The sequence below is a fragment of the Lepisosteus oculatus genome, chromosome 9 (genome assembly GCF_040954835.1).
Source record: "Lepisosteus oculatus isolate fLepOcu1 chromosome 9, fLepOcu1.hap2, whole genome shotgun sequence".
Taxonomy (NCBI): Eukaryota; Metazoa; Chordata; class Actinopteri; order Semionotiformes; family Lepisosteidae; genus Lepisosteus; species Lepisosteus oculatus.
In genome coordinates, this window is record NC_090704.1 from 8,714,174 (window position 1) to 8,727,776 (window position 13,603).

At 40.5% G+C, this 13,603-nt stretch overlaps 1 protein-coding gene across 5 annotated transcripts; it reads left to right on the forward strand.

The window, feature by feature from the left end:
- The first annotated feature begins 88 nt into the window (after nucleotides 1-88).
- Nucleotides 89-13,004, forward strand: LOC102689812 (dentin sialophosphoprotein-like). Of its 5 annotated transcripts, XM_069194094.1 has the most exons (20): nucleotides 90-304; nucleotides 1,265-1,432; nucleotides 1,727-1,909; nucleotides 2,294-2,467; nucleotides 2,639-2,773; nucleotides 3,239-3,442; nucleotides 3,892-4,074; nucleotides 4,459-4,632; nucleotides 4,804-4,938; nucleotides 5,404-5,607; nucleotides 6,057-6,239; nucleotides 6,624-6,797; nucleotides 6,969-7,103; nucleotides 7,569-7,772; nucleotides 8,222-8,404; nucleotides 8,789-8,962; nucleotides 9,134-9,268; nucleotides 9,734-9,937; nucleotides 10,197-10,334; nucleotides 10,873-13,004. In XM_069194094.1, exons 1-20 carry the CDS (start codon nucleotides 271-273, stop codon nucleotides 11,757-11,759), a joined length of 4,011 nt encoding a protein of 1,336 aa, XP_069050195.1. In that variant the 5' UTR covers nucleotides 90-270; the 3' UTR covers nucleotides 11,760-13,004. The 5 variants fall into 5 exon arrangements, with proteins under 5 accessions (XP_069050198.1, XP_069050197.1, XP_069050196.1 ...); XM_069194097.1 differs by lacking the exon at nucleotides 7,569-7,772 and having other exon boundaries at nucleotides 89-304; XM_069194096.1 differs by lacking the exon at nucleotides 5,404-5,607 and having other exon boundaries at nucleotides 89-304.
- Nucleotides 13,005-13,603: the final 599 nt, after the last annotated feature.

The following is a 13,603-nucleotide window of genomic DNA, read 5'->3' on the forward strand; positions in this document are numbered from 1 at the left end:
GGTACTTCACTTTAATTGTTTTATCAGGCCGTAGCACGCTACTCAAAATGTATTACTGTATCACTTTCCGACTCCGACTTCTTCTAAGGACTGTAATTACCGGAGACAGCGATGATCCAATCACAGTCGACGCCGTGTGACGTCCCCGTGTTCCCCTAAACAAAGTCCGGGGGAAACCGTACCGCCGTGGAAGTTATGATGTGGAAATAGATGGTGTGGAGGTGTTGCGGCGTGCAAAGTTCATCGTCCAAATCGCTGTAAAGAAGAAGCATGGAGATTGATGCTTCGTTACCCAAGACTTGTGGTGAGCTTCGGTTACTTGCTCATAGAAATAAAGTAAAATAAATACCCTCAAAACATATCGAAGATTAATAAAGCCTAGAGGCTGTCAAAAGATGGCTGGGCTATTTTCGTCGACACTGCGATACTTCAGTTTTCTGTTTACAGTGGAGTACTGAGTCTCATTCAGAATCCTGTCAGGTTTTATAATGCAGTGTCTTGATACCGTTTTAAAAAACTCAGTTTAACTGCGACTGATGTCCATTGTTTTTCTCAATGTGTAGAGGAAGCAACACATTCCTAAGTTTCGGTTTCATTTATGAACCTTAATAGTAAGTGTAGAATGTGCAAGACTAAATTATTAAAAGGGTTTATACTGTATCTTTGCTATTTCTAAATTGTCTTTCGATAATTTGTATTATAAGCTCTTGTTTTAAGGTCATTATGTAACAGTAGTAACGTCTACTGATAGTATTTTTTCTTTTCAATCCCTTAGCGATACTACTGGTTGGTGAACTTTGCAGATTTGTCATGACATATTACAGACTTACGTTAAATTACAGTTCGATATTTATCTTGTTACATCGTTTTATATGGTAACGTAGAATTTTTATTAATCATGTTTTCGGTGCTGTTCAGTAATGGAAATGTATCTTACAACAGTAACTCTCTACTTAGCGTATAAGAGAAACTCAACAAGTATTTAATATGCAGATCTATTGAATCCTTAGCATTAGTGTGAATATTTCATGGTTTGTGCAAATAAACCAAATTTCAGGTCTCATTGCAGGGTAACATATCATTTAGAATTTGGTGTCCGAATTTTATTGATGTCTTAATTTGTATGTGTATAGTACATCTATTTGGCTGTGATTATTATACTCTGAAGATGATGTTTCAGAAAACAAATAGGGATTTCAGAAATGTCTTCTTTTTATTCTACTTCTGGACCTGGTGAGTAAAAGTTATTTTCTCTTTTTCTCAGCTTTGGATTCTGCACAAGACTCTCAGTCCACTGGAGAGCCTCATCGTGAGCTGAATTCAGCCTCACAAGAAACAAGAGATGGAGAAACATGCTCATCTTCCAAAGCCCCCTGCTCACTAGAGATGGACACCTCTGACAAAGACCAAGAAAATCACAAACACGAGATTGGTAGAACTTCCTTATTCACACTCCTGTATTAGAGTTGTTTTACAGAGCTGATGGACTCATTTCTGTTCGTTTGTCTTGATTTGTCAACCTTTTTTATTTGATGTTTTAGGAGATGGTTTTATTGTTTTATTGATGTCTTAATTTGTATGTGTACAGTACATCTATTTGGCTGTGATTATTATACTCTGAAGATGATGTTTCAGAAAACAGAGATTTCAGAAATGTCCCGCAATGTCTTCTTTGTTATTGTACTTCTGGTCCTGGTGAGTCAAAGTAGTTTTCTCTTTTGTTCAGCTTTGGATTCTGCACAAGACTCTCAGTCCACTGGAGAGCCTCATCATGAGCAGATACACAAGGCAGATGAGCAGATCTCACAAGAAACAAGTGATGGAGAAACACAATTATGTTCCAAAGCCTCCTGCTCACCAGAGACGGAAGCCCCTGAGAAAGACCAAGAGAATCACAAACACGAGCTTGGTAGAACTTCCTTAATTTGTGCTTACTTTTTCCAAATAATTATTCTGAATTGAGAGAAAGAAGACAGTAGATTGGATAGTATTTGTCAAGAGTACCACATTTACTGCCCAGAGCAGTGATCCTCACTCCTGTTCCTGTAGAGCTAGAAGCCGATCCAGAATTTATCCTACTTGAGGTTTTAATGAGTTTGACTAAATCTCAATCATTTATTAACCCACTGCTAATTTATAACAAATAGTGGGATATATGTGAATGAAACGGTACTGAAAATTACATTTCTGGCTTCTGATCATAGATCATTAAATGTTCTTTCTATTTGTGTTGAAAGACAAAGGAGTAACACGCACTGTTTGATCTATAGTATTATTTTTTCTTGGATTGAAGAATCTAGTGCAGACTGTCAGGGTAACACACCGGAGGGATCTGAGAGACGAGAGGCAGCAACGACCACTGTAGGACAGGTGTCTTCCTCCATGTGTCCTGAGGTTAACCCCAGTGCTCCCGAGATGGGAACAGAAATCTGTGAACCTGACAGCCTGGGTGATGCGAGTAGAAAAGGTGAGAGCTGTGACACTGTGACTCATTTCTGTTCATTTGTCTTGATTTGTCAACCTTTTTTATTTGATGATTTAGGAGTGGAAGTCAAAAATGGCACATTTGGCACTGTGCTGGTGCATTTAGTCATTTTGATGGATCAAAGTACATGTTTCTTTGTTTTGGGGTTTTCAGGTGTTTCAGAAAATGCTGCCAATCAGTCCACTGAAAAGCCTCTTCAAGAGGACTCTTCCTGTCAGACATCTGCCTTACGTGAAAAGAAAGGTGGTGAAAGGGGCCAGGGGGACTCCAGTCCGAAATCCAAGACTGGTACAACGTCTTTGCTTTAGTTGTTGCCTGTTTGTTAAGTTAGGGTGACATCTGGAGTAAAGGTACAAGCGTGCATATTTATTCACAACCAGCAGAGTTCGCTGACAGAACATCTACTACAGCCCGTTCGGACAGCACATCTGAAAGACATGAGGACTGGGGGACAGCAGATCTGCCAGAAAATCTGTCTTCCTCCACTAGTCTTCAATTTACCCACCTGCAGTAGAGGCAGGAAACTCCATCTCCATACAACTAGGGAGTTCATAGTGGGGTGGCTGAGAACTGTGAGACCGCTGTATTATTGTTGTTTGCGGCACAGAGATATTGGACACCTTGAGTTCTGTTTTTTTTTGTTTGTGTAACATGTTGAACCTTTTACTGTAGGTTTTGGGATTGGGGACAGATGTTATCTTTGCTGTTGTGTTCTGATGGAAGTAAAATGGGTCCTTCTCTTGGGGGTTTCAGGTCTTGTAGAAGGAACTGACACTCAGTCCACTCAACCGCCTCTTCAACAGAAGGACTGGGCTTCGAGAGAGGGATCTGCCTGCCCTAAAGTGAAAGATGCTGAAAATGTCCAGGTGGACAGTGACAGAAAAGACAAGAGTATTAGCTGTAAACAGGACATTGATAAAGAAATCCAGCAAGGTTCTGACCAAAGAAACAAGAGTGGTAAGACCACCATAATATAAATGCAATCTAATGACTGTTTTCTTTGGAATATATGAATAGTGTTGTAAGGCGTGTATATTTTTTTAATCTGTATGAAGGTCTTTATATGCATGGCTTAGTTTTGAGATCGTTGGATCAATTGGACAGTTGGATGGACCTTGATTCAAATGATTGTAGGCTTTTTATTTTACATGTCAGACTTTGAATTATATTTTTTGAGACTAAAAGACAAAGTCTTAAGTTCTTGTTGTTTTTTTCGGCCTACAGGAAATTCAGTTGTTGACACAGCGTCTTAATTTGTATGTGTACAGTACATCTATTTGGCTGTGATTATTATACTCTGAAGATGATGTTTCAGAAAACAGAGATTTCAGAAATGTCCCGCAATGTCTTCTTTGTTATTGTACTTCTGGTCCTGGTGAGTCAAAGTAGTTTTCTCTTTTGTTCAGCTTTGGATTCTGCACAAGACTCTCAGTCCACTGGAGAGCCTCATCATGAGCAGATACACAAGGCAGATGAGCAGATCTCACAAGAAACAAGTGATGGAGAAACACAATTATGTTCCAAAGCCTCCTGCTCACCAGAGACGGAAGCCCCTGAGAAAGACCAAGAGAATCACAAACACGAGCTTGGTAGAACTTCCTTAATTTGTGCTTACTTTTTCCAAATAATTATTCTGAATTGAGAGAAAGAAGACAGTAGATTGGATAGTATTTGTCAAGAGTACCACATTTACTGCCCAGAGCAGTGATCCTCACTCCTGTTCCTGTAGAGCTAGAAGCCGATCCAGAATTTATCCTACTTGAGGTCTTAATGAGTTTGACTAAATCTCAATCATTTATTAACCCACTGCTAATTTATAACAAATAGTGGGATATATGTGAATGAAACGGTACTGAAAATTACATTTCTGGCTTCTGATCATAGATCATTAAATGTTCTTTCTATTTGTGTTGAAAGACAAAGGAGTAACACGCACTGTTTGATCTATAGTATTATTTTTTCTTGGATTGAAGAATCTAGTGCAGACTGTCAGGGTAACACACCGGAGGGATCTGAGAGACGAGAGGCAGCAACGACCACTGTAGGACAGGTGTCTTCCTCCATGTGTCCTGAGGTTAACCCCAGTGCTCCCGAGATGGGAACAGAAATCTGTGAACCTGACAGCCTGGGTGATGCGAGTAGAAAAGGTGAGAGCTGTGACACTGTGACTCATTTCTGTTCATTTGTCTTGATTTGTCAACCTTTTTTATTTGATGATTTAGGAGTGGAAGTCAAAAATGGCACATTTGGCACTGTGCTGGTGCATTTAGTCATTTTGATGGATCAAAGTACATGTTTCTTTGTTTTGGGGTTTTCAGGTGTTTCAGAAAATGCTGCCAATCAGTCCACTGAAAAGCCTCTTCAAGAGGACTCTTCCTGTCAGACATCTGCCTTACGTGAAAAGAAAGGTGGTGAAAGGGGCCAGGGGGACTCCAGTCCGAAATCCAAGACTGGTACAACGTCTTTGCTTTAGTTGTTGCCTGTTTGTTAAGTTAGGGTGACATCTGGAGTAAAGGTACAAGCGTGCATATTTATTCACAACCAGCAGAGTTCGCTGACAGAACATCTACTACAGCCCGTTCGGACAGCACATCTGAAAGACATGAGGACTGGGGGACAGCAGATCTGCCAGAAAATCTGTCTTCCTCCACTAGTCTTCAATTTACCCACCTGCAGTAGAGGCAGGAAACTCCATCTCCATACAACTAGGGAGTTCATAGTGGGGTGGCTGAGAACTGTGAGACCGCTGTATTATTGTTGTTTGCGGCACAGAGATATTGGACACCTTGAGTTCTGTTTTTTTTTGTTTGTGTAACATGTTGAACCTTTTACTGTAGGTTTTGGGATTGGGGACAGATGTTATCTTTGCTGTTGTGTTCTGATGGAAGTAAAATGGGTCCTTCTCTTGGGGGTTTCAGGTCTTGTAGAAGGAACTGACACTCAGTCCACTCAACCGCCTCTTCAACAGAAGGACTGGGCTTCGAGAGAGGGATCTGCCTGCCCTAAAGTGAAAGATGCTGAAAATGTCCAGGTGGACAGTGACAGAAAAGACAAGAGTATTAGCTGTAAACAGGACATTGATAAAGAAATCCAGCAAGGTTCTGACCAAAGAAACAAGAGTGGTAAGACCACCATAATATAAATGCAATCTAATGACTGTTTTCTTTGGAATATATGAATAGTGTTGTAAGGCGTGTATATTTTTTTAATCTGTATGAAGGTCTTTATATGCATGGCTTAGTTTTGAGATCGTTGGATCAATTGGACAGTTGGATGGACCTTGATTCAAATGATTGTAGGCTTTTTATTTTACATGTCAGACTTTGAATTATATTTTTTGAGACTAAAAGACAAAGTCTTAAGTTCTTGTTGTTTTTTTCGGCCTACAGGAAATTCAGTTGTTGACACAGCGTCTTAATTTGTATGTGTACAGTACATCTATTTGGCTGTGATTATTATACTCTGAAGATGATGTTTCAGAAAACAGAGATTTCAGAAATGTCCCGCAATGTCTTCTTTGTTATTGTACTTCTGGTCCTGGTGAGTCAAAGTAGTTTTCTCTTTTGTTCAGCTTTGGATTCTGCACAAGACTCTCAGTCCACTGGAGAGCCTCATCATGAGCAGATACACAAGGCAGATGAGCAGATCTCACAAGAAACAAGTGATGGAGAAACACAATTATGTTCCAAAGCCTCCTGCTCACCAGAGACGGAAGCCCCTGAGAAAGACCAAGAGAATCACAAACACGAGCTTGGTAGAACTTCCTTAATTTGTGCTTACTTTTTCCAAATAATTATTCTGAATTGAGAGAAAGAAGACAGTAGATTGGATAGTATTTGTCAAGAGTACCACATTTACTGCCCAGAGCAGTGATCCTCACTCCTGTTCCTGTAGAGCTAGAAGCCGATCCAGAATTTATCCTACTTGAGGTTTTAATGAGTTTGACTAAATCTCAATCATTTATTAACCCACTGCTAATTTATAACAAATAGTGGGATATATGTGAATGAAACGGTACTGAAAATTACATTTCTGGCTTCTGATCATAGATCATTAAATGTTCTTTCTATTTGTGTTGAAAGACAAAGGAGTAACACGCACTGTTTGATCTATAGTATTATTTTTTCTTGGATTGAAGAATCTAGTGCAGACTGTCAGGGTAACACACCGGAGGGATCTGAGAGACGAGAGGCAGCAACGACCACTGTAGGACAGGTGTCTTCCTCCATGTGTCCTGAGGTTAACCCCAGTGCTCCCGAGATGGGAACAGAAATCTGTGAACCTGACAGCCTGGGTGATGCGAGTAGAAAAGGTGAGAGCTGTGACACTGTGACTCATTTCTGTTCATTTGTCTTGATTTGTCAACCTTTTTTATTTGATGATTTAGGAGTGGAAGTCAAAAATGGCACATTTGGCACTGTGCTGGTGCATTTAGTCATTTTGATGGATCAAAGTACATGTTTCTTTGTTTTGGGGTTTTCAGGTGTTTCAGAAAATGCTGCCAATCAGTCCACTGAAAAGCCTCTTCAAGAGGACTCTTCCTGTCAGACATCTGCCTTACGTGAAAAGAAAGGTGGTGAAAGGGGCCAGGGGGACTCCAGTCCGAAATCCAAGACTGGTACAACGTCTTTGCTTTAGTTGTTGCCTGTTTGTTAAGTTAGGGTGACATCTGGAGTAAAGGTACAAGCGTGCATATTTATTCACAACCAGCAGAGGGCGCTGACAGAACATCTACTACAGCCCGTTCGGACAGCACATCTGAAAGACATGAGGACTGGGGGACAGCAGATCTGCCAGAAAATCTGTCTTCCTCCACTAGTCTTCAATTTACCCACCTGCAGTAGAGGCAGGAAACTCCATCTCCATACAACTAGGGAGTTCATAGTGGGGTGGCTGAGAACTGTGAGACCGCTGTATTATTGTTGTTTGCGGCACAGAGATATTGGACACCTTGAGTTCTGTTTTTTTTTGTTTGTGTAACATGTTGAACCTTTTACTGTAGGTTTTGGGATTGGGGACAGATGTTATCTTTGCTGTTGTGTTCTGATGGAAGTAAAATGGGTCCTTCTCTTGGGGGTTTCAGGTCTTGTAGAAGGAACTGACACTCAGTCCACTCAACCGCCTCTTCAACAGAAGGACTGGGCTTCGAGAGAGGGATCTGCCTGCCCTAAAGTGAAAGATGCTGAAAATGTCCAGGTGGACAGTGACAGAAAAGACAAGAGTATTAGCTGTAAACAGGACATTGATAAAGAAATCCAGCAAGGTTCTGACCAAAGAAACAAGAGTGGTAAGACCACCATAATATAAATGCAATCTAATGACTGTTTTCTTTGGAATATATGAATAGTGTTGTAAGGCGTGTATATTTTTTTAATCTGTATGAAGGTCTTTATATGCATGGCTTAGTTTTGAGATCGTTGGATCAATTGGACAGTTGGATGGACCTTGATTCAAATGATTGTAGGCTTTTTATTTTACATGTCAGACTTTGAATTATATTTTTTGAGACTAAAAGACAAAGTCTTAAGTTCTTGTTGTTTTTTTCGGCCTACAGGAAATTCAGTTGTTGACACAGCGTCTTAATTTGTATGTGTACAGTACATCTATTTGGCTGTGATTATTATACTCTGAAGATGATGTTTCAGAAAACAGAGATTTCAGAAATGTCCCGCAATGTCTTCTTTGTTATTGTACTTCTGGTCCTGGTGAGTCAAAGTAGTTTTCTCTTTTGTTCAGCTTTGGATTCTGCACAAGACTCTCAGTCCACTGGAGAGCCTCATCATGAGCAGATACACAAGGCAGATGAGCAGATCTCACAAGAAACAAGTGATGGAGAAACACAATTATGTTCCAAAGCCTCCTGCTCACCAGAGACGGAAGCCCCTGAGAAAGACCAAGAGAATCACAAACACGAGCTTGGTAGAACTTCCTTAATTTGTGCTTACTTTTTCCAAATAATTATTCTGAATTGAGAGAAAGAAGACAGTAGATTGGATAGTATTTGTCAAGAGTACCACATTTACTGCCCAGAGCAGTGATCCTCACTCCTGTTCCTGTAGAGCTAGAAGCCGATCCAGAATTTATCCTACTTGAGGTCTTAATGAGTTTGACTAAATCTCAATCATTTATTAACCCACTGCTAATTTATAACAAATAGTGGGATATATGTGAATGAAACGGTACTGAAAATTACATTTCTGGCTTCTGATCATAGATCATTAAATGTTCTTTCTATTTGTGTTGAAAGACAAAGGAGTAACACGCACTGTTTGATCTATAGTATTATTTTTTCTTGGATTGAAGAATCTAGTGCAGACTGTCAGGGTAACACACCGGAGGGATCTGAGAGACGAGAGGCAGCAACGACCACTGTAGGACAGGTGTCTTCCTCCATGTGTCCTGAGGTTAACCCCAGTGCTCCCGAGATGGGAACAGAAATCTGTGAACCTGACAGCCTGGGTGATGCGAGTAGAAAAGGTGAGAGCTGTGACACTGTGACTCATTTCTGTTCATTTGTCTTGATTTGTCAACCTTTTTTATTTGATGATTTAGGAGTGGAAGTCAAAAATGGCACATTTGGCACTGTGCTGGTGCATTTAGTCATTTTGATGGATCAAAGTACATGTTTCTTTGTTTTGGGGTTTTCAGGTGTTTCAGAAAATGCTGCCAATCAGTCCACTGAAAAGCCTCTTCAAGAGGACTCTTCCTGTCAGACATCTGCCTTACGTGAAAAGAAAGGTGGTGAAAGGGGCCAGGGGGACTCCAGTCCGAAATCCAAGACTGGTACAACGTCTTTGCTTTAGTTGTTGCCTGTTTGTTAAGTTAGGGTGACATCTGGAGTAAAGGTACAAGCGTGCATATTTATTCACAACCAGCAGAGGGCGCTGACAGAACATCTACTACAGCCCGTTCGGACAGCACATCTGAAAGACATGAGGACTGGGGGACAGCAGATCTGCCAGAAAATCTGTCTTCCTCCACTAGTCTTCAATTTACCCACCTGCAGTAGAGGCAGGAAACTCCATCTCCATACAACTAGGGAGTTCATAGTGGGGTGGCTGAGAACTGTGAGACCGCTGTATTATTGTTGTTTGCGGCACAGAGATATTGGACACCTTGAGTTCTGTTTTTTTTTGTTTGTGTAACATGTTGAACCTTTTACTGTAGGTTTTGGGATTGGGGACAGATGTTATCTTTGCTGTTGTGTTCTGATGGAAGTAAAATGGGTCCTTCTCTTGGGGGTTTCAGGTCTTGTAGAAGGAACTGACACTCAGTCCACTCAACCGCCTCTTCAACAGAAGGACTGGGCTTCGAGAGAGGGATCTGCCTGCCCTAAAGTGAAAGATGCTGAAAATGTCCAGGTGGACAGTGACAGAAAAGACAAGAGTATTAGCTGTAAACAGGACATTGATAAAGAAATCCAGCAAGGTTCTGACCAAAGAAACAAGAGTGGTAAGACCACCATAATATAAATGCAATCTAATGACTGTTTTCTTTGGAATATATGAATAGTGTTGTAAGGCGTGTATATTTTTTTAATCTGTATGAAGGTCTTTATATGCATGGCTTAGTTTTGAGATCGTTGGATCAATTGGACAGTTGGATGGACCTTGATTCAAATGATTGTAGGCTTTTTATTTTACATGTCAGACTTTGAATTATATTTTTTGAGACTAAAAGACAAAGTCTTGTGGTTTTTTTCGGCCTACAGGAAATTCAGTTGTTGACACAGCTTCACAGCCTTTCCTCCCAGAGGTCTCGGCTGTAGTTGATAAATCTGACGTTAGGAGGAGAAAGGAGAAAGTTGCTGAAAAAGACCAGAATGACTCCTTCCGAAAAGAAACAACTGGTAAAACGTTTGTTTTAATTTGTCAACTAATTTCTCCATAAACACTTTACCTGAAATACTTTACTTAAGATCTTATTTGTGATAAGAGTCCAGGTGTTGCAAGCCTTAATGTAAAGACTTTTTTTTCTCTCATGCTTTCCACAAATCATCTTTAGTTGTTTTGTCCTTCGTATCAAAGATTTCTCTCGCCAAAAACACCAGGAGAACTCTACCTAACAAGACAAGAATAGTGAAACTTCTCCATCTTTTGCAGTTGCCTGTTTGGCATTACTTAAAGAAACCATGTTCCTTTTTATCTTAAAAAAGCTATAAGGAATCAGATGTGGGAGAAAAGTAAGACTTTTATTATTATTATGCAGTATAGGTGGCATGGTAGTACAATGGTTAGTATTACTGCCTTGCTGCTTTGGAGCCCTGTATTGGAAAAAACAGTTAGAAAATGGATGGTTGTGGGTATTATGCAGTATAAAAATGAATGTTCTAATACGATGACTTTTATTAGATATTTATTCTTTGTAAAATCTTTCTCCATAACTAGATAAGAAGAGGCCCACGCATCCTAAAATTACGTCTGAACCAGCAGATGAGAAGAACAAAACTATGATACCACAAGGACATGGAGACAACCAACAATCTTATAATTCTGCTTTACCCCAACTAAGTCCATTTCTGGCAGTTCTTCTAGTGTTACTTGTGGGTGCTGGCTTGTGGCTATTCAAATGGCCGCATCAAAGCCAGTCTGCTGAAAAGGGGGAGAACAGAAGTATCGAAGTGTTTCGCAGGCAGATTACTCGGCTGGAGTCCAGCTTCCCCAGCCAGAGAAAGGAGCTGTGGAGGAGAAGCAGGATTCACATGGAGAAGCACCTTCAGTCAGAGGAGCCCACTGAACCCGTCAGCATGATCCTGACTGCTGGGCGCAAGGCTGAGAGGACACTGCACTGTCTGGCCAGTGGCCTGGCCAGGGCCTACTCCTCTGCCCTCAATGCCAGTGCCCTCCACATAGATGGCTTGAGCAAGGCCACGCTGGACAGTGACCGGATCAAACTGGAAATAGATGAGGAACTGACAGCCGCGTTTGAGGGGAACAAGAGGGCAGCAGTCATCCACCGGTTTGAAGAGCTTCCTCCAGACTCGACACTCATCTTCTACAAGTACTGTGACCATGAGAACGCGGCCTACAAGGCTGTGTCTCTCATCTTCACTGTTCTCCTGGAGGAGGACGAGCTGGGCACACAGCTGAATTTGGGCAGCGTGGAGGAGATGGTGCAGGATCACATTCAGGAGAAATTCTTTATCTCAGTCCAGCCAACAGTGTTTGATAAAATGGATACTGATAAATTCAGTGGACTTTGGAGTCGGATCTCACACTTGATTTTACCTGTTAGCACTGAGGAGAGAAGTGAAAGGTTAGGCTGCGATCTGTGAAGAGAACCTTCAGTTCTCACCAAAAGACGTATGGAGATTGGAATGTACAACTGGGCCTTTACTGATATTGGCTACTGCAGCTCAGGAATGCAGGATACTTGTCTTAACGAGTGTGTTCCCTTATGTCTCTTGTTAAACCAAACTGCAGCCTTATGATTTACTCGCCTTTTCCAGTATGAATCTTAGATATTGTGTACAGTCAAAAACAGAAATTTTAAGAGACATTCTATAATGGAATACATTGACAATGACAGTTTCGTTGGACATACACTGAGTAACATAATCATAAACCTGTTTACCATGTGTCAATGCACTTTAACGTTGCCTTGAAAAATTTCTAATAATAGCACTAGAGATATGGAATTAGAGATTTTAAATTTTTTCACAGCTCAGACGTAGCAGAATTCACACAGTTTTAACAAAGTGAAGTAATAGTAAAAAGACAAAAGTTATGTTTAACCAACATGAACTGAAGTTCTCCAAAAATGGAGTGTAGGGTGTTTAAGAACAGATTTGTATCTCTGGGGTTCAGCAATAAGAATATTATGTTTAAATAACAGCACTTAATACATTTCCCAAAATAACATGCATATTTAGATATACAAAAGTTGAAAATACTATATAGTTTTTCTGAACTATAAGCCAGGGATTCCTTCTATGTCTTCTATTAAGTGTTGGAAAAGAGATATTTATTTTGCTTGTCAATTTCATGACACTTTCTGTAACCTTTTCACAATTGTCAGCTTTTTGTAATCATTTCTGAAAATGCTTTTTTATCGTGTCTCCTTAATTACGGTTTGTAGGCCACGAAACATCAGTTACTGTCCTTAGTTATAAAATCATGTTTTGGTTGCTGATGGTTTTGAAACAAAAACTGTCATAGTGAATTTTAACTGTTTAAATTAAGTAGCATTACCCACTCTTAAACGTTTTACTGAAATTTGCATTGGGAAAAATGAATCAAATATTTTCTCTCTCCATTTAAATAAATAAATAAAAAAATCATGCCAAATTAATGATAGACAGGTTTCGATCTGCGTGGAATGGATAAGAAAGTAATGAAAACTTCTGGAGCTTGTTCCTCATCTGAATAGTCTAACAAAATTCTTCATTTTCTACAGGGTTAGTTTATAATACCTGGGTTATTAAAGATGATAGCCGGCCACCATCTGGATCCTGAACTTCATTCAGTCTGTCATGCAAATTATGTCTTTGTGTAGTAAATAAAGATTTATGTGCCTTAAAGATGTACAAATGTTTGTAGAATCCAGAGATATACTGGTGTATGCATTGTTTATTATACAATGTGTGGTAATAATTGCTTACACTTATATAGCACTTTTCTGGACACTCCACTCAATGCACTTTACAGGTAATGGGGACTCCCCTCCACCACCAGTGTGCAGCCCCACCTGGATGATGCAACAGCAGCCATAGTGCACCAGAGCTCTCCCCACACACCAGCTCTCAGTGGGGAGGAGAACAGGGTGATGAAGCCAATTCACAGAGGATTAGGAGGCCATGATTAGTAAATGCCAATGGAGGTTTGGCCAGGACACCAGGGTTACACCCCTACTCTTTTCAAGAGACAGCCTGGGATTTCTAATGACCACAGAAAGTCAGGACCTCAGTTTTATCTCATGCGAGGGATAGCACCTTTTTGCAGTATATTGTCCCCGTCACTATACCGGGGCATTAGGATTCACACAGACCACAGGGAAAGCACCCCTTACTGGCCCCACTAACTCCTCTTCCAGTTTTTCCCAGGAGGTCTCCTATCCAGGTACTGCTGAGGCTCACACCTGCTTAGCTTTAGTAGGTTGCCAGTTGTGAGTTGCAGGGTG

Coding starts and splice junctions, on each gene's coding strand:
- LOC102689812 (XM_069194094.1), top strand. CDS start 271: ATGGAGATTGATGCTTCGTTACCCAAGACTTGTG. Junction 5,608..6,056: donor TGACCAAAGAAACAAGAGTG/GTAAGACCACCA, acceptor TCTTTTGTTCAG/CTTTGGATTCTGCACAAGAC. Junction 9,269..9,733: donor CAGTCCGAAATCCAAGACTG/GTACAACGTCTT, acceptor TGGGGGTTTCAG/GTCTTGTAGAAGGAACTGAC.